Source organism: Coregonus clupeaformis, chromosome 35, assembly GCF_020615455.1.
Source record: "Coregonus clupeaformis isolate EN_2021a chromosome 35, ASM2061545v1, whole genome shotgun sequence".
Lineage (NCBI taxonomy): Eukaryota > Metazoa > Chordata > Actinopteri > Salmoniformes > Salmonidae > Coregonus > Coregonus clupeaformis.
Genome location: NC_059226.1, coordinates 1733726 through 1753941, shown reverse-complemented (window position 1 = coordinate 1753941; position 20216 = coordinate 1733726). Strand labels below are relative to the sequence as shown.

The window sequence follows — 20216 nt, the reverse complement described above, 5'->3', positions numbered from 1 at the left end:
TCTTATGTCATTTGTACCAATGTATACAGAGGACAATGCAGATACAGTACCAACTGCCATCTTGCACCAAACATTGGCAGGTCCATTCCTTGAGCCTAAAATATAGAACATAGGCTAGTGGTAGGTGAACATTACAGTACTTATGAATTGTGCAATACTCATGCACCACGTTCCTTGCAAAATAAAACTTTGTAATTTACTTTTATTTTAGGTAAATCATAGCAGATAGCCTAATACATCATTTTAGTGTTGTAGCGAATTCAGATAAATAAAACCAAAGTGCAAAAAAAACACAAAGGCTACAACATACTGTAGCGTATTTCGTGGGGGCGTCCAGATCCGAACCTGGAGAAATGTAGGCCAACCACTCAAATTCATAGTGCTATGGATGCAAGGACTGTCCATCCATATCATCAAAATTATAGTTTTAACCATATTTTGAGGCTATTTAGGGTGGCAGGTAGCCTAGTGGTTAAGAGCGTTGGGCCAGTAACCGAAAGGTCACTGGATCGAATCCCCGAGCTGACTAGGTGAAAAATCTGTCGATGTGCCCTTGAGCAAGGCACTTAACACTAATTGCTCCTGTAAGTCGCTCTGGATAAGAGCGTCTGCTAAAATGTAAATAGTGTTTATTTACTTCTACAAACTTTGTTTATTTTGGGTTCTGATGGGGTACGACAGTTCAACTACGCTCATGAGGCATTAATAAGTTATATTCTTCAAGAATCAATGGGTACATATCATTAATTTTCAAAGTCCAAAAATAGACGTAGCAACTGCAGATTGCCCCTTTAAGTCAAGAGTATTGCAATCAACCAAAAAGACTTCATTTATTTTTATGAACAGCCATGTGTGTTTGGAGCAGTTGCTGATTGATGAAAGACAACGGACACTTAGAACATTTGTGCACTTGATCCTTCTTTTTCTTCTTCTTTTCTTCCTTTTGACCGTGAGCTTTGGCCAAGTGCTGAGTGAGGTATACTTTCTGGGCGAAACCAACTTCGCATGTGAGGCATTTGAATGGTTTCTCACCAGTGTGAAGGCGCATGTGACATTTCAGATTGCCCTTCTGTGTGAATCCTCTCCCGCAGACAGTGCACGTGTGGGGTCTCTCTCCAGTGTGCACCAGGTGGTGTGTCCTCAGGCTTGACGGACAGCTGAAAGACTTGCCACAGTAATGGCAAAAGTACTTTGAGCTGTTCGAGGCCAGATCATCGAGAGAGACACATTTGTGTTTTTTGAGCTGAGTTTTCCCAGGATAATAGTTTTTACACACACTGCAGTACAGCGACTTGTGAGATTTCATATGCATCGTCAGATGGTTCTGCCGCAAGAAAGTCTTCTTACAAATCACGCAACTTAACTTGTTTGTGTCGGATTTACTATGGGAGTGCAAGTTAAACCTGTTAAAGTAACTGAAAGTCTTCCCAGCAGTCTTTCCAGCTTTGCTTTTTGACTTTGCTAAAGACTTCTTTGCGTACGTTGGCTTTGTGATGTGTTCATCTTCTCCTTCGTTGGGCAACAGCTCGGTATCGTCTGGTAGGAACTCATTCGTCTCATCGTCCTCAATGGGAAAGACATGTTCGCCGTATTCCTCCTCCACTCCATCGATGGATATGAAACGTAAAGTGTGTCCTGTGGAGACATCCGTAGTAGACATCTCCAGTACCTGTTTATCCCGTCTCTCTGGCCTGTCCTGGAGGAAGGAATGAAAGGATGGATACTCGTTGGAGGGCCCTTCTCTTCCATTGTCCACTAAGTCGTCATCTCCTGAAGCAACAGATAAAATACAAAAAGAAGAATGCACATAAGAGTTGTGGCTTCGATTGCCTGTCCACCTATTCATGAAAAAAAATGTCCAACCTACATGATGACCAAATAAGAGAGGGTCACATTGGCTTTTAACTGTGCATGTTATCAAACGCATAGAGTTAAACCTATGCGATTTAGCACTACACCAGCCAGGCAAATCAAACATCTCAGATTAAAACCTCTAACAACTTACCGTCTAAAATTATTGTTGGTCTTTCCTGTGGGTATCTGCTGTTTATGATTTCCACCTCAAAATCCTCCTCTTTAACATCAGCTTGGCCTGAAGGCACCCCTGTTGACTACGAGAACAAGACAAATATTTTTAGAGCCACTTGAAAAATGCAGACACTGAATAACAAAATGCATTGAAGGAATAAGAGTTGTAAATATGACATAAGAGGTACGTTTCAATAATGTAGGGTAGCCTCTGATTCACTCATTTCAAAGAGCTGGGCATCTGACAGCATGTCCTCTGGTAAGCCTGAGTCCTCTGTTGGTTTCCACAATCCTGTCTAGCGCTTTCTCATAACAGTGCAGATGAAGGACAACAGACGAGGCAAGGAAAACTGTCCTCAGTCTCCTTACTCACTTTGGCATTGTGCTGCAGACTGTTCTCTGTGCTGTTGGGATCCCCATGGTTCCATAGATCAAGGCACCATTCCTTCCCAAATATTCCTTCGATGGTGGGGGATCCGTTTAGCCCTGGAAGAGAATGCAGAACTGAATTGGCACTTGGGCATTTTGTGTCATAAACAAATTGAAAACAGTGTCCCCTATAGGATGGATAGACTAAAAGGGAAAGGAATGAAGCCTATAAGATCCCCATTCTGCATGCATTCTTTGTCAAGTCAACACAACATGCATCCTCCTCCTTGTCATGGATGCATTATCAAAGGTCCAGAACATACCTCTGTCTACTCTGTTGATTGTTTCACCCGTTTGAACACCAACAGAGCGATAGTTTCCTGCCAGCTTGGGAGCTGTGCTTTTCACAATTGTCAGTTCACTTTCCAGACTATGTAATTTCTCAGTGAGAGCCTCATTTTCTACAGATATTCCCGAATACTCGTCTTCAACCAGTTTGCACACATGAGCCATTGCGGTTCTAGACAGTATTTCCATGATGGAGGACAGTTGTGTGTGAAAAGAAGCGCGTCCAGACATGGCTCTGCGTTATAGTCCAAACACCGTTTGAATTGATATTAAAGTTGTTTAAACTAACCAAATATCTTGCCTATTTCGACCACAAAAAGCCTACCTAACCCAGCTGCTGAACATAATCTAACTGGGAACGAAAACAAGAGGCAATGGAAATTCAACTTCCGGCCGACGCATACGTACGACGTAAAACACTTTTGGGATTCTCTATGACGAAAATCATAGATTAAAATAGAGTACATGTGGACAATTTTTTTTTTAGTTGAACGGAATACATTACAATAATTTGATTAAACATATAGCACCGTAGTAAACACTACATTTTAAACCTTTCTTATTTTGTGGGGCTCTGACTCCATCTACTGGTCCAAAATGATATCACTGTAAAAACATAGGAAGTATGCAAATCAGAGGAAAAAATGATATTTTAAAACGACAATCTGAAAATGACAATTGTTTATGCATATTTAACCTTGTCCCCAGGCTCAACTGCTTCGACAGAGAGAGAGAGCCGGCAGGGTGGGTGGAGAAGTGAATGCATATGGTCCAATAAAGCTAAAATGTACTTATTTGAGCAGCAAGATTTTATTTCTACCAACCTTTCTGAGAATCTGAATCACATTGCACTGTACAAAAATTCACTTAAAATACATTCCTTCATTAGTCTATACGTTTGTCAGAGACAGTTAATGACACAATGAAAACATTTCACAGTGATTTGACAAGAGCAACAATGCATCACAAAATAATTTGTGGATTTAGTTAAGCAGCTAATCGTAGAAGAACATAGAAAGTACAAAACGATGAAATCCACAGGAGTCTAAGGAACAAGTCTACTTCCACAAAAATGACAGTTAAAGGAAAATAAATATTGACAAAAAACCCAGGACAAGGAGAGCTCGGTCATGGCTAGAAGGGATCCAGCTTTTGTCAAATTAAAGTCAGATTTAGCTTTTCGTAGCAGGTTAGGAGAATTTACGCAGCAGATTAGGATAATTAACGTAGCAGGTTAGGAGAATTAGGTTAAGGTTAGGAAAAGGGTTAGGGTTAATCATGCTAATGTTGGGTTTTTGAGCTAGCACCCAATAATTGCCCAATGGGACTCCTATCTCATCCTTTCTCTAATATCTCTGGTACAGTCTCAGCTGGTCTCATTTCGATCCCTTCCCCTCCCTTTGGCCCTAACCCTTTGATGCGTGCATATCTGTAAGGTGGAAGCAATATGGTGGAAGATTCACCCCTAGCTACACTGCTTATATCTATCTGGACCCTTTAATAATAATAATAATAATAATAATAATAATAATATGCCATTTTGCAGACGCTTTTATCCAAAGCGACTTACAGTCATGTGTGCATACATTTTTACGTATGGGTGGTCCCGGGGATCGAACCCACTACCCTGGCGTTACAAGCGCCATGCTCTACCAATTGAGCTACAGAGGACCACTTTAGACATGCCAACTTTGAGGGGTTAGGGCCAAGGGGGGACAGATAGGGAGCAATATGGGATCGGATGTCTGATGTCACAGACAGGCTAGTGGCTGGACGCAAGCCTCTTCACTCCCATGACCTTGAAGGTGCTGCTGGCGATCTTCTCGTAGAGCAGGAACATGAGGGCTGCGGTCAGGACGGTCTGTAGGAGTTTAGCTTCCAGGCCTTTGAACAGGCCCAGCATGCCATACTTCCTATGGGTGGGAGAGAGCATCGAAAAACAGAATATGTAGGAGATGAAGGCATTGGCTGCATTCCAGGTAGTCTTAATTGCAATGGTGCTGCACAGATGATCAGATCTCACAACGCCTGGAGAAGTGTTTGACATCTCAGGAAACACATTCATATGGTATAGCAATCCTCTGAGATGCACAGCACGACGGCAATAAAGTCAACCTGAAACGCAACCACTGACTTTAAGTCTGGACAATCTGGGTGTGGTAGCAGTCATGGTGCTTGGTAGGCAGGTGTGTGTGCGTGTGGACCAACCTCACTCTATTGATCAGCAGATACATCACACTTCTCAGGCTGTTCAGCAACGGTGATCTGTCTGTGTGCTGCTTGTGTTGACCAAACTGAGAACCAGATGCAGACAACAAGCAGTGGAATTAGCACACATAGAGCTTATTCCACTGGAATAACACTAAACATTGGGACAGCCCAATGTTCACAGCAGAGCACTAAAACGCAACATCCACACTGGCAGACACACACATACACAGTCACAGGACAGACAGACAGACACCCCTCATGAAAACGTACTACAGAATTACCACACAAAACCTATTTGTGCAGTGGTGGCAATGTAGAGACTTGTAGGGATTGTGTAGTGAATGTATAGTTTACACACTACTCAAGATACACAAGTAGAGTTTTGTAGTGTTCAGTAGGAGAACAGTAGTGTTTCCAGTAGTAATCAGGTAGAGATTTTTACTACTTGATGGTGGTAGCCGAGCTGTTTGCTAGCACCGTTGAAATGTAGCTATGTAGCCCCTGTTTTCGTCAGGCTAGTTAATAAGTAGGTGTGTTTGTATGCAAATGTACAGTATGTTCATATTGGTATACTTACCCATTCTACTTTCCTCTTTTGACCTGTTGCCAAGGAGGCCCTCGACATAAGAAGACTGGAGGCCATTATTGGTAAGATTAATATTGTTTATCAAATATTTTTTTGTTTGTCTGATGTGACTTCTGTTAGCAGAGGATTGATAATGGCTTATAATTGGTTGTTTCTTGTGCTTGTCTTTATTTTCTAAATAAAGATACGTCTTTAAAATGATTAACAAAGAGTGTAAATATGTAATTGAATATGTAATTAATGTATTGCTATTACATTTGTATAAACATATTATTTATTGTTTGATGATATAACTACAGTTAGAAACTCAAGGAAATAACATAATAATAATAATAATATAATATGCCATTTAGCAGACGCTTTTATCCAAAGCGACTTACAGTCATGCGTGCATACATTTTTGTGTATGGGTGGTCCCGGGGATCGAACCCACTACCTTGGCGTTACAAGCGCCGTGCTCTACCAGCTGAGCTACAGAGGACCACAACATGTGCACTAGTCTAGTAGTGACACAGTAGTGAAACAAATGATGTCAATAGGGATTTTTAATAGGCAAACAGTAGTAAATGTGTCACTTTTCAATAGTAATTCAAAAGGGTTTATGTAGGAAATGAAAAAGTATCAGGAACAAATCAGCACTGACACAACACTACGCACATTGAATGTGTAGGCACGACGTAGTATTTCAATAGTGAACATGTAGGAATTGTGGTAGAATGTGTAGGTTTTAAGTAGTAGATACCCAAAAGCTCAGTAGTTACACAGTAGTCATTAATGAAGAATTATGTAGTGATTTGAGTAGGAAATATGTAGTGTTCACAAGTAGTAACAACGTCCCAATTTATCACTCATTACTACTTCATTTACTACATAAATCACTACTGGTTTACTACACATCTCAATAGCAATCAATTAGTAAAAGCAGTAGGTTTTGTGTAGATCTTGGGTAGTAGTGATGAGTTGTGATTCAGTAGTACTTTTTCATGAGGAACATTCTCACAAACACACACACACTGTTCTTACCCTCAGGATGGACTGTACAGTCTGTAGTGGGTATGTGACTGTGGTGGCCACTGCTTTGGCTATGGCACCAATCAGAAAGACCTCCAGAGACAACAGCTAGAGAAATGGACAGACAACAGTATCAGGATCAGTTAGTTCCAGTTTAAATAGGGTTGGGCAGGTATATGATAATACAGTATACCAGGGTATTTTTATATAATGGAGGTATGACTTCCAATACCATGGAAGAGTTTGTTAATACATGTCAATATTTGTACTTTTTAAATCAGTATATTCAATCAAGGTGTGTACTGGTTGAAAGATAAAGCTAATGATTCCTCTTTGCTTTTCTGTTATACAATGTTTTGTTAGTGAGGGAGGATTGCATGGCTTTTTCCCATCAATGAGAATTCAATTCCCATCCATAATTCTGCCCAGTCTTTGCAAGTACTCCCTCCCATTACCTCTCTGTGAACCAAGCTTCTCAGCTGCCTCTTCAGGCCCTCATAGATCATGAACTGGACAGCCGGGTTGAGCACCAGCAGGAGAGAGGGGAATGTCCCGTTCCACAGGGCCCCCACCCCTTCGTCCTCAATGATCTGCACAAAGCCATCTGAGGGGAGGAAAGAGGGACACTGTTAACCCTAGAGACATAGTGACAAAGAAACCAGACTAGGAAAACAGTAGTATAATGTTTGTTTGCCTGTGTGTGTGAAAGAAGAAGAGAGAGAGAAAGATAACAGGGAGAGTGTGTATGTGTCTGTGTGTGTACAATGCTTTAGAGAGAGAGAGGGAGAGAAAGAATGAATGACGGAGAGAGTGACAGAGACATTATAGTGGCACACATCTACAACGTTATCTGTTTCCAACACTCATACTGCTGCTGCCTTTACCCATGATGCCTGAGTAGTTAGTGGGACGGATGTCTGCATTGCGGAACTTTGCCCCCTGAAGCTTGAGTCGTGTGTTGACCACCCACAGCGGAGTGGTCACAAGCACGTTCACTACACCTGCAGAGAGAGAGAGAGAGAGAGAGAGAGAGAGAGAGAGAGAGAGAGAGAGAGAGAGAGAGAGAGAGAGAGAGAGAGAGAGAGAGAGAGAGAGAGAGAGAGAGAGAGAGAGAGAGAGAGAGAGAGAGAGAGAGAGAGAGAGAGAGAGAGAGAGAGAGAGAGAGAGAGAGAGAGAGAGAGAGAGAGAGAGAGAGAGAGAGAGAGAGAGAGAGAGAGAGAGAGAGAGAGAGAGAGAGAGAGAGAGAGAGAGAGAGAGAGAGAGAGAGAGAGAGAGAGAGAGAGAGAGAGAGAGAGAGAGAGAGAGAGAGAGAGAGAGAGAGAGAGAGAGAGAGAGAGAGAGAGAGAGAGAGAGAGAGAGAGAGAGAGAGAGAGAGAGAGAGAGAGAGAGAGAGAGAGAGAGAGAGAGAGAGAGAGAGAGAGAGAGAGAGAGAGAGAGAGAGAGAGAGAGAGAGAGAGAGAGAGAGAGAGAGAGAGAGAGAGAGAGAGAGAGAGAGAGAGAGAGAGAGAGAGAGAGAGAGAGAGAGAGAGAGAGAGAGAGAGAGAGAGAGAGAGAGAGAGAGAGAGAGAGAGAGAGAGAGAGAGAGAGAGAGAGAGAGAGAGAGAGAGAGAGAGAGAGAGAGAGAGAGAGAGAGAGAGAGAGAGAGAGAGAGAGAGAGAGAGAGAGAGAGAGAGAGAGAGAGAGAGAGAGAGAGAGAGAGAGAGAGAGAGAGAGAGAGAGAGAGAGAGAGAGAGAGAGAGAGAGAGAGAGAGAGAGAGAGAGAGAGAGAGAGAGAGAGAGAGAGAGAGAGAGAGAGAGAGAGAGAGAGAGAGAGAGAGAGAGAGAGAGAGAGAGAGAGAGAGAGAGAGAGAGAGAGAGAGAGAGAGAGAGAGAGAGAGAGAGAGAGAGAGAGAGAGAGAGAGAGAGAGAGAGAGAGAGAGAGAGAGAGAGAGAGAGAGAGAGAGAGAGAGAGAGAGAGAGAGAGAGAGAGAGAGAGAGAGAGAGAGAGAGAGAGAGAGAGAGAGAGAGAGAGAGAGAGAGAGAGAGAGAGAGAGAGAGAGAGAGAGAGAGAGAGAGAGAGAGAGAGAGAGAGAGAGAGAGAGAGAGAGAGAGAGAGAGAGAGAGAGAGAGAGAGAGAGAGAGAGAGAGAGAGAGAGAGAGAGAGAGAGAGAGAGAGAGAGAGAGAGAGAGAGAGAGAGAGAGAGAGAGAGAGAGAGAGAGAGAGAGAGAGAGAGAGAGAGAGAGAGAGAGAGAGAGAGAGAGAGAGAGAGAGAGAGAGAGAGAGAGAGAGAGAGAGAGAGAGAGAGAGAGAGAGAGAGAGAGAGAGAGAGAGAGAGAGAGAGAGAGAGAGAGAGAGAGAGAGAGAGAGAGAGAGAGAGAGAGAGAGAGAGAGAGAGAGAGAGAGAGAGAGAGAGAGAGAGAGAGAGAGAGAGAGAGAGAGAGAGAGAGAGAGAGAGAGAGAGAGAGAGAGAGAGAGAGAGAGAGAGAGAGAGAGAGAGAGAGAGAGAGAGAGAGAGAGAGAGAGAGAGAGAGAGAGAGAGAGAGAGAGAGAGAGAGAGAGAGAGAGAGAGAGAGAGAGAGAGAGAGAGAGAGAGAGAGAGAGAGAGAGAGAGAGAGAGAGAGAGAGAGAGAGAGAGAGAGAGAGAGAGAGAGAGAGAGAGAGAGAGAGAGAGAGAGAGAGAGAGAGAGAGAGAGAGAGAGAGAGAGAGAGAGAGAGAGAGAGAGAGAGAGAGAGAGAGAGAGAGAGAGAGAGAGAGAGAGAGAGAGAGAGAGAGAGAGAGAGAGAGAGAGAGAGAGAGAGAGAGAGAGAGAGAGAGAGAGAGAGAGAGAGAGAGAGAGAGAGAGAGAGAGAGAGAGAGAGAGAGAGAGAGAGAGAGAGAGAGAGAGAGAGAGAGAGAGAGAGAGAGAGAGAGAGAGAGAGAGAGAGAGAGAGAGAGAGAGAGAGAGAGAGAGAGAGAGAGAGAGAGAGAGAGAGAGAGAGAGAGAGAGAGAGAGAGAGAGAGAGAGAGAGAGAGAGAGAGAGAGAGAGAGAGAGAGAGCTCGGAATCATTCCTTGACCCTGTTTAATTTTATTTATTTATTTTTATTTAACCTTTATTTAACCAGGTAAGCCAGTTGAGAACATGTTCTCATTTACAACTGCGACCTGGCCAAGATAAAGCAAAGCAGTGCAATAAAAACAACACAGAGTTACATATGGGGTAAAAAACATAAAGTCAAAAATACAACAGAAAATATATATACAGTGTGTGCAAATGTAGCAAGTTATGGAGGTGAGGCAATAAATAGGCTATAGTGCAAAATAATTACAATAGTATTAAAACTGGAATGCTAGATGTGCAAGAGATTATGTGCAAATAGAGATACTGGGGTGCAAAAGAGCAAAATAAATAACAATATAGGGATGAGGTAGTTGGGTGGGCTAATTTCAGATGGGCTGTGTACAGGTGCTCTGACAACTGATGCTTAAAGTTATTGAGGGAGATAAGAGTCTCCAGCTTCAGAGATTTTTGCAATTCGTTCCAGTCATTGGCAGCAGAGAACTGGAAGGAATGGCGGCCAAAGGAGGTGTTGGCTTTGGGAATGACCAGTGAGATATACCTGCTGGAGCGCAGACTACGGGTGGGTGCTGCTATGGTGACCAATGAGCTAAGATAAGGCGGGGATTTGCCTAGCAGTGATTTATAGATGGCCTGGAGCCAGTGGGTTTGACGACGAACATGTAGTGAGGACCAGCCAACAAGAGCGTACAGGTCACAGTGGTGGGTAGTGTATGGGGCTTTGTGTCACGATCGTCAGGGAGAGAAGTAGACCAATGCGCAGCGTGATGAACGAACATGATTACTTTATTTAATAAAGTGCACACACGAAACAACAAAACAATAAACGACTCGTGAAGTCCACGGTGACAATGACCGAACACGGAACAAAAACCCACAAACACAAAGTGAAAAACAGACAGTTTAAATATGGCTCCCAATCAGAGACAACCAGCCAACAGCTGACACTCGTTGCCTCTGATTGGGACTCACTCAGGCAAACATAGAAAACAAACTAGAACCCCTAACAAAGAAATACACCACATAGAACAAACACACCCTGGCTCAACAACTAGAGTCCCATAGCCAGGGTGTGACACTTTGGAGACAAAACGGATGGCACTGTGATAGACTACATCCAATTTGCTGAGTAGAGTGTTGGAGGCTATTTTGTAAATGACATCGCCGAAGTCAAGGATCGGTAGGATAGTCAGTTTTACGAGGGCATGTTTGGCAGCATGAGTGAAGGAGGCTTTGTTGCGAAATAGGAAGCCGATTCTAGATTTAACTTTGGATTGGAGATTCTTTGTGTGAGTCTGGAAGTTGAGTTTACAGTCTAACCAGACACCTAGGTATTTGTAGTTGTCCACATACTCTAGGTCAGACCCGTCGAGAGTGGTGATTCTAGTCGGGTGGGCGGGTGCCAGCAGCGTTTCGATTGAAAAGCATGCATTTAGTTTTACTAGTGTTTAAGAGCAGTTGGAGGCTACTGAAGGATTGTTGTATGGCATTGAAGCTCATTTGGAGGTTTGTTAACACAGTGTCCAATGAAGGGCCAGATGTATACAAAATGGTGTCGTCTGCGTAGAGGTGGATCTGAGAGTCACCAGCAGCAAGAGCGACATCATTGATATACACGGAGAAAAGTGTCGGCCCAAGAATTGAACCCTGTGGCACCCCCATAGAGACTGCCATAGGTCCAGACAACAGGCCCTCCGATTTGACACACTGAACTCTATCTGAGAAGTAGTTGGTGAACCAGGCGAGGCTGTCATTTGAGAAACCAAGGCTATTTAGTCTGCCAATAAGAATGCGGTGGTTGACAGAGTCGAAAGCCTTGGCCAGGTCGATGAAGACGGCTGCACAGTACTGTCTATTATCAATCGCAGTTATAATATCGTTTAGGACCTTGAGCGTGGCTGAAGTGCACCCATGACCAGCTCGGAAACCGGATTGCATAGCGGAGAAGGTACGGTGGTATTCGAAATGGTCGGTGATCTGTTTGTTAACTTGGCTTTCAAATACTTTCGAAAGGCAGGGCAGGATGGATATAGGTCTGTAGCAGTTTGGATCTAGAGTGTCACCCCCTTTGAAGAGGGGGGATGACCGCGGCAGCTTTCCAATCTCTGGGGATCTCAGACGTTATGAAAGAGAGGTTGAACAGACTAGTAATAGGGGTTGCGACAATTTCGGCTAGTTTTAGAAAGAAAGGGTCCAGATTGTCTAGCCCAGCTGATTTGTAGGGGTCCAGATTTTGCAGCGCTTTCAAAACATCAGCTGTCTGAATTTGTGTGAAGGAGAAGCGGGGGGGCATGGGCAAGTTGCAGCAGAGGGTGCAGAGTTGGTGGCCGGGGTAGTGGTAGCCAGATGGAAAGCATGGCCAGCTGTAGCAAAATGCTTGTTGAAATTCTCGATTATTGTAGATTTATCGGTGGTGATAGTGTTTCCTAGCCTCAGTGCAGTGGGCAGCTGGGAGGAAGTGCTCTTATTCTCCATGGACTTTACAGTGTCCCAAAACTTTTTTGGAGTTAGTGCTACAGGATGCAAATTTCTGTTTGAAAAAGTTAGCCTTTGCTTTCCTGACTGCTTGTGTATATTGGTTCCTAACTTCCCTGAAAAGTTGCATATCGCGGGGCTATTTGATGCTAATGCTGTACGCCACAGGATGTTTTTGTGCTGGTCAAGGGCAGTCAAGTCTGAGGAGAACCAGGGGCTATATCGGTTCTTAGTTCTGTATTTTTTGAATGGGGCATGTTTATTTAAGATTGAGAGGAAATTACTTTTAAGGAACAACCAGGCATCCTCTACTGACGGAATGAGATCTATATCCATCCAGGATACCTGTGCCAGGTCAATTAGGGAAGGCCTGCTCGCTAAAGTGTTTTAGGGAGCGTTTGACAGTGATGAGGGGGTGGTCGTTTGACCGCGGACCCGTTCGGACGAGGCAATAAGGCAGTGATCGCTGAGATCCTGGTTGAAGACAGCTGAGGTGTATTTAGAGGGTATGTTAGTCAGGATGATATCTATGAGGGTACCCATGTTTACGGATTTAGGGTTGTACCTGGTAGGTTCGTTGATAACTTGCGTGAGGTTGAGAGCATCTAGCTTGGATTGTAGGATGGCTGGGGTATTAAGCATATCCCAATTTAGGTCACCAAGCAGTACAAACTCTGAGGATAAATGGGGGCAATCAATTCACATATGGTGTCCAGGGCACAGCTGGGGGGCTGAGGGGGGTCTGTAGCAAGCGGCAACAGTGAGAGACTTATTTCTGGAAAGGTGGATTTTTAGAAGTAGAAGCTCAAACTGTTTGGGCACAGACCTGGATAGTATGATAGAGCTCTGCAGGCTATCTCTACAGTAGATTGCAACTCCACCCCCCTTTGGCAGTTCTATCTAGACGGAAAATGTTATAGTTGGGGATGGACATTTCAGAATTTTTGGTGGCCTTCCTGAGCCAGGATTCAGACACTGCTAGAACATCAGGGTTGGCAGAGTGTGCTAACGCAGTGAATAACTCAAACTTAGGAAGTAGACTTCTGATATTTATGTGCAAGAAACCAAGACTTTTGCGATTACAGAAGTCAGCAAATGATAGCGCCTGGGGAGTAGGAGTGATACTGAGGGCTGCAGGGCCTGGGTTAGCCTCTACATCACCAGAGGAACAGAGGAGGACTAGAATAAGGATACGGCTAAAGGCTTTAAGAACTGGTCTTCTAGTGCGTTGGGTACATAGAATAAAGGGGGCAGATTTCCGGGTGTTATAGAAAAGATTCAGGGCATTATGTACAGACAAGGATAAGGAAGTATATGAGTAAAGTGGAGGTAAACCTAAGCGTTGGGTAACAATGAAAGAGATAGCATCGCTGGAGGCATCAATTGAGTCGGTCTCCGCGTGTATAGGGGGAGGGACAAAGGAGCTAACTAAGGCAGGTTTAGCTAGGCTGGGGGGTCTACAGTGAAATAGTACAATTAGAAATAACCGAAACAACAATAAACTAACCATGTTTGGGCTGAGGCTAAACATAAACAGGATGTAGTACTGTAAAAAGGAACAGTCCAGCAGACATCAGCTGTATAGCTGAGTTATCATAAGGTCCGGTGGTAAAGCACTAGTGAGTAAGAGGACACGGCTAGCGTGTGCTAGCGGGCCGGGGCTAGCAGATGGAATCTTCGTGGTTAAGTGTTATTAAGTCTTAATAACTTGGTAAGTTAGTTAGTATCAGCGTCTGGGTCTTTAGGGTCTTATGTAGGCCTACCTGCAGCGATGCCCATTAGCAGGTCGCTGCTTGGAGTTGACTTGTGTCCCCGGAGCCAGCTGGCTCTCAGGCTGTGGAAGCAGTAGAAGTAGACGAAGTTGGAGCAGCAGAGACTGCAGATCACTGGGAACCAGCCCCTGTAGGGCGCCAGCCTGCAGAGAGGACAGGCAGGGGGACAGACACAACCTAAGGGGATTCTGTTCAAATATAAAAGGCTAAAAGAGCAGAGAGAGAAAGCAGAGTGAGAGAAAGAGAGAGATAGAGAGACAGAGCTCTTGTTTACTCACAACCCCTCTTCCTTGACAATCTCTGACAGAATGGCAGGAGTGGCCCTGGCTTTCCTGTTCTCATCCACTATAGAAAAGGAGGAACAGAGAGAAGAATAGACGAGACTTGCACCAAGATATCTTATGTCCTCTATTCAGTTTGGCACAAAGGCGTAAAGATATAGAGGTAGCTAGCCTTACCTTGCAGCCGTAGTCTTGCAGTGTCAAGTGGGAAGAAAACGGTCATTGCCGTCACACTCCCCTAAAAACATATAGGCCTCCTGTCAAATGTAGGGTCTTCAAATGTGTACATTTGCTGATATTAGGCTACTTTTATTTATAGGGGATACAGGTTAGGCAGTATTGGCCTGTCAGAAAGCAATTTAAAGAAAAAAATACTGCCCCTTGTTTTCATGTAATGTAGAGAATCTGCAATAACCTACTAGAAAAAAGGCAATGCACATAAACAAAGTTTACTTACCACTGCTCCTGCCATTGCATGCACCAAGCTTTCGTACGAGAAAACTTCAGCAAATCTAAAGTATTCAGCGCTCATTTTGATTGCGGTAGATACAAATGTAAACTTGACAGTTTTATTTGCATTCCACTATGTACAATAGTTAGGGAATAGAGATACCGTTTTTTTTATTTCAGTTTCTTCCAGAAAACAACTACGCGGCTGAATGATCTTATGATTTTTTCTCAGACATTAAAACAATATTTTCTTCGAATGCGCTTCTTGATCGTTTTACATCCTGGTCGTTCGTATAGCCAATGGTAGATAGATTCCCTTTTCCCAATAAGGTGATTGGACAATAGGCGATGCCGCGTGTTGATTTGATTGGCTTTTCCTGTTGTCACTCAAACAAATGAAACAGCAGGGCTGCTTTCAGTACGTTTTTACGTTCAATTGAACGTGAACGGTGCTGTACTGAATGACCAGTTGAAGAACGGGATTGGGTTGGGTCATACTGTACTGTATTTGGTTGGGTTATGGGTTGGGACACGCTGTCAGCATGGCCATTGCCCTTTAAATACACTCATTACTTCTTGCCACACACACCAAACGGGAAAAAACGTACCTCAAAGTCTGTTCAAGGGTAAACGTGTCGTTCAGTACAAACTGTTCCGCAACATAGCACACGCTCAAGCAAACTGAACGCACCTCAGGCTTGTCCAGAGATACAGTACCGCAGATAGAACAATGGGTTAGTTATAAAACAAAAATGTGGACGAGCTGCTGAGGGGAGGACGGCTAATAATAATAATAATGTCTGTAATAGAGCAAATGGAATGGCATCAAACACATGGAAACCATGTTTTTGATTTATTTGATACCATTCCATTTAAGCCGCTCAAGCCATTACCACAAGCCCGTCCTCCCCAACTAAGGTGCCACCAATCTCCGGCGGTTTGGAGATACTTTTCTATAATATCTCTGCCTTGGTAAAAAAAAAAATTGTTGGTCGTCATAGTTACCACAACCACAAAGTCATAAACCCCGCCTATTTCAAAAATAATTATTCAATGATTTTAAACCGAAACCTAATAACACTTAATTTTATGCCTAACCCTAAATTAAGACCAAAAAGCAAATTTTTGTTTTCATAAATTTTTACCATAGCCAATGTTGACTTTCACCGGATAGCTGTGCCATCCTGTGAAAACCATGTTTTCCTAGTCTTGTTCATTCTACAGGCTAGCTACTACACCTGTCTGTATTCTGAATTCTAAACTTCTACTATGTGCTCCTTTCTGGAATAAATTATGTTGTTTTATTGTGTTTTGTGGTTGCAAATATTAAAGTTCAATACAAAATGTGCTTTCTGCAGCCCTAATTCAACAAATTCTAAACTTTTAACATTTGTAACTACAGTAAATCATGTTGGGAAATTTATGCATTTGAGACTACTAATCACAGTAATTAATCACAACAAAATTACAAGACAAATATATCAAGCATCCAGAGGCCTCTTTCCCCATCCAAAGGTATCCATAAGTCTCTCTTCAAATCAATTCAAATCAAATTTTATTGGTCACATGCGCCGAATACAACAGGTGCAGACATTACAGTGAAATGCTTACTTACAGCCCTTAACCAACAGTGCATTTATTTTAACAAAAAAAGTAAAAATAAAACAACAACAAAAAAAGTGTTGAGAAAAAAAAAGCAGAAGTAAAATAAAATAACAGTAGGGAGGCTATATATACAGGGGGGTACCGGTGCAGAGTCAATGTGCGGGGGCACCGGCTAGTTGAGATAGTTGAAGTAATATGTACATGTGGGTAGAGTTAAAGTGATTATGCATAAATAATTAACAGAGTAGCAGCAGCGTAAAAAGGATGGGGGTGGGGGGGCAGTCAAATAGTCCGGTAGCCATGATTAGCTGTTCAGGAGTCTTATGGCTTGGGGGTAAAAGCTGTTGAGAAGTCTTTTGGACCTAGACTTGGCACTCAGGTACCGCTTTGGCCGTGCGGTAGCAGGGAGAACAGTCTATGACTAGGGTGGCTGGAGTCTTTGACAATTTTGAGGGCCTTCCTCTGACACCGCCTGGTATAGAGGTCCTGGATGGCAGGGCTTGGCCCCAGTGATGTACTGGGCCACGCACTACCCTCTGTAGTGCCTTGCGGTCGGAGGCCAAGCAGTTGCCATACCAGGCGGTGATGCAACCAGTCAGGATGCTCTCGATGGTGCAGCTGTAGAATTTTTTTGAGGATCTGAGGACCCATGCCAAATCTTTTCAGTCTCCTGAGGGGGAATAGGCTTTGTCGTGCCCTCTTCACGACTGTCTTGGTGTGTTTGGACCATGATAGTTCGTTGGTGATGTGGACACCAAGGAACTTGAAGCTCTCAACCTGTTCCACTACAGCCCCTGGTCGATGAGAATGGGGGCGTGCTCAGTCCGCTTTTTTTCCCCTGTAGTCCACAATCATCTCCTTTGTCTTGGTCACGTTGAGGAGAGGTTGTTGTCCTGGCACCACACGGCCAGGTCTCTGACCTCCTCCCTATAGGCTGTCTCATCGTTGTCGGTGATCAGGCCTACCACTGTTGCGTCGTCTGCAAACTTAATGATGGTGTTGGAGTCGGTGCCTGGCCATGCAGTCATGGGTGAACAGAGAGTACAGGAGGGGACTGAGCACGCACCCCTGAGGGGCCCCCGGTGTTGAGGATCAGTGTGGCAGATGTGTTGTTACCTACCCTTACCACCTGGGGGCGGCCCGTCAGGAAGTCCAGGATCCAGTTGCAGAGGGAGGTGTTTAGTCCCAGGATCCTTAGCTTAGTGATGAGCTTAGAGGGCACTATGGTGTTGAATGCTGAGCTGTAGTCAATGAATAGCATTCTCACGTAGGTGTTCCTCTTGTCCAGGTGGGAAAGGGCAGTGTGGAGTGCAATAGCGATTGCATCATCTGTGGATCTGTTAGGGCGGTATGCAAATTGGAGTGGGTCTAGGGTTTCTGGGATAATGCTGTTGATGTGAGCCATGACCAGCCTTTCAAAGCACTTCATGGCTACAGACGTCAGTGCTACGGGTCGGTAGTCATTTAGGCAGGTTATCTTAGTGTCCTTGGGCACGGGGACTATGGTGGTCTGCTTGAAACATGTTGGTATTACAGACTCAGTCAGGGACATGTTGAAAATGTCAGTGAAGACACTTGCCAGTTGGTCAGCACATGCTCGGAGTACACGTCCTGGTAATCCGTCTGGCCCTGCGGCCTTGTGAATGTTGACCTGCTTAAAAGTCTTACTCACATCGGCTACGGAGAGCGTGATCACATAGTCATCCGGAACAGCTGGTGCTCTCATGCATGCTTCAGTGTTGCTTGCCTCGAAGCGAGCATAGAAGTGGTTTAGCTCGTCTGGTAGGCTTGTGTCACTCTTCTTGCCCATGATATGTATTGATGCTTACAGCTACAAATAATCTCTCTACCACCTCAGCAAAAACTTGACAAACAGCCTCCCCACCCCTCCAGGACAGAAAGGCTATAGAAGCACCCAGTAACACACTGACCAGGGCTGAGTACATCTGCAGAGAGAAACCCAGGCACATGGATCCAACCACAGCTACAGTTGAGCCCACTAACCTTCCTATTAGATGTCTGGGTGAGAGATGCCCTGATTTATCCCACATCATGAAAACTGACACACCACCACCACCAAGCCACCTTTGCCCTGCACACCACCCCAACCCCAGCACCACTAGGGCCCCCAAGGTGTGGAGGTCCCTCCCGGTCCCTAGGATGGATACTACCAAGGCTCCTGTGGCCATGCACCCAGGAGCCAAACACAGCACCATCCTAGCAGCCCCCACAGCCACTGATACAGTAATGAACTGCGCCATCCTGATCTCGCCGCTCTTTGCCACATTCTTCACTGCCCTCACCGTCATGATGCTCATCAAACCCGCGATGGCCACCCCACTCACTGCAGCCACCCTGGCCCCCACCCCAGCCCCGCTCACCCCGTTACCCACAACCTCCCACCACACCCCAGGCTCCAGGAGCTCCTCCGCCCGGCCCACCCCATCTGCAGCACCCACCCCCAGCCCGATCAGAAGCCCCAAGAAGGGGGCGCGGAGCACCGATACGACCAGGCCATTAGACCCAGACAGGACCTCTGCTATCCAGACCGCTGAGATGACTGCTACTCCTCTCAGTAGACCGATGGCACCCCCTCTGGCTGTGGTTCTCAACACCAGCTCCACACAGAGGTGGTAGTCCAGCTGTCTTGCTGGTGGCAGTGACTCTGCTTCCCCTGGACTCCCCTCCTCCTCTATGTCTTCCAGTCCCAGTGCTGACCATGCTCCAAGAGAGAGAAAGAGAGCTCCCAGACCCACTACTACCAGTATGGCCCTTACAAACGCCCTCTGACGTCCCATGATGCTCCAGCACCTACTCCCTCCTCTTATGTCCTTCTCGTCTTTTCTTCTCCCCTGGATGGAGAACGATCTGTCTCTCTCTGTTCCCTCTCCCATCCTTTCTTTTTGATTGAATCACCTAAACTGTCAATCACCCTCCCATTGTTTCTGTCTCCATTGGTTGAGTTAAGGCAACCCGTTTTTCTTAGCGAAAGGAGAAACCAGAATCTGGTTATCTGATATCCCCACCCCCTCAGAGTGGATCAGTTCCTTCAGTCTGTCTCATGTTGACCGCTGTGCCTCTTCTAGGAGATCCCTCTCAATCACTGAGGTACTGGTCGCACCTATAGTTTAGAGATCCACGATGGAAATAAGTCAATACTTTTTTTTGTGTCATCCTCAATGATTTGATTTACGCACCTTGACTATACAGTATGTTTTTTTGTTTGTTTTTTACAAGCCGGCAACACTATGAAAACCCATTTAGTAAACTTTGCTATCATTTAAGATAATCTTTGTCAAACAATTCACTTACTGTAGCTACAGGTGCTGTTCTCTAAGGTTGTTAGCCTGCCTCAGTGTCTGCACATGCCTCAGTCTGAATCGACCTCATGCATAGGCCCTGACAATCAAACAGTTGAGATGACCGTGTGTGTTTTGGGAGTTACTGGTTGGACCAGATGCCAGAGTAGTGAGAACAAGTTTCACCTACTATTTCACCATCCTTATCCATCTGTGTAGGCCTAAATGGTGGTTTCCACTCGCCACACCGGTTTCTCCAACAATAAATGCTGCAACCAAATGCTGTTATTGTAAATTACTTTGATTATCATGATCAATCATTAATTAATAAACCATTTAAACAATCAAAATTGTTATTCCATTGTAAATTCTACAACACAATCAATTAACATGATCTGAGTCTGCGTCCGAAATGACACCCTATTCCTTACATTAGGCAAATTCAAATATGGACCTCGAACCCAGTTCCACAGCTAATTTTCATCAGGGACCGATTTAGACCTGGGACACCAGGTGGGTTTTACTGTGTTTTAGCTCATAAGTAGTGCAATATATAGGGAAAAAGAGTGACACTTCGGTCGCATGCTGAGTCAGCCTCCCCGTCTCTCTCGGCCAGTCTCTGCAGTAGGGTGATTACAGTGTCACTTCAGCTAGTCTCTGCAACAGGGTTTCCACTAGATTATATAGCCACAAAGTCAAAATTCATGAAAACATAAATAAGCTTTTTGTCCTTAATTTAAGGT

At 44.6% G+C, this 20216-nt stretch overlaps 2 protein-coding genes across 2 annotated transcripts; both read right to left on the bottom strand.

Annotated features, from left to right (window-relative positions):
• Positions 1 to 557: 557 nt before the first annotated feature.
• On the bottom strand, positions 558 to 3132 carry LOC121550458 (zinc finger protein 816-like). The gene is made up of 4 exons (XM_041862727.1): positions 2721 to 3132; positions 2402 to 2514; positions 2006 to 2111; positions 558 to 1770 (listed from the first exon to the last, which is right to left on the bottom strand). The coding sequence occupies exons 1-4, from the start codon at positions 2974 to 2976 to the stop codon at positions 827 to 829; spliced, it is 1419 nt and encodes a 472-aa protein (XP_041718661.1). The 5' UTR covers positions 2977 to 3132; the 3' UTR covers positions 558 to 826.
• A 1217-nt stretch (positions 3133 to 4349) lies between these two features.
• On the bottom strand, positions 4350 to 14944 carry LOC121550230 (peroxisomal membrane protein PMP34). The gene is made up of 9 exons (XM_041862399.2): positions 14577 to 14944; positions 14297 to 14357; positions 14117 to 14183; positions 13830 to 13981; positions 7438 to 7554; positions 7009 to 7157; positions 6566 to 6661; positions 4954 to 5039; positions 4350 to 4658 (listed from the first exon to the last, which is right to left on the bottom strand). Exons 1-9 carry the CDS (start codon positions 14649 to 14651, stop codon positions 4508 to 4510), a joined length of 954 nt encoding a protein of 317 aa, XP_041718333.1. The 5' UTR covers positions 14652 to 14944; the 3' UTR covers positions 4350 to 4507.
• Positions 14945 to 20216: the final 5272 nt, after the last annotated feature.

Bases quoted from the DNA above. Each gene is read 5' to 3' on its own strand.
- LOC121550458 (XM_041862727.1), bottom strand. From the start codon at position 2,976: ATGTCTGGACGCGCTTCTTTTCACACACAACTGTCCTCCATCATGGAA. The intron at 2,515-2,720 runs GTATGTTCTGGA...ATTCTCTTCCAG, and splicing joins AATCAACAGAGTAGACAGAG to GGCTAAACGGATCCCCCACC. The intron at 2,112-2,401 runs GTGAGTAAGGAG...TTGTTCTCGTAG, and splicing joins GTCTGCAGCACAATGCCAAA to TCAACAGGGGTGCCTTCAGG.
- LOC121550230 (XM_041862399.2), bottom strand. From the start codon at position 14,651: ATGAGCGCTGAATACTTTAGATTTGCTGAAGTTTTCTCGTACGAAAGC. The intron at 14,358-14,576 runs GTAAGTAAACTT...ATATGTTTTTAG, and splicing joins ATGCAATGGCAGGAGCAGTG to GGGAGTGTGACGGCAATGAC. The intron at 5,040-6,565 runs GTAAGAACAGTG...TCTGGTTCTCAG, and splicing joins CTGTACAGTCCATCCTGAGG to TTTGGTCAACACAAGCAGCA.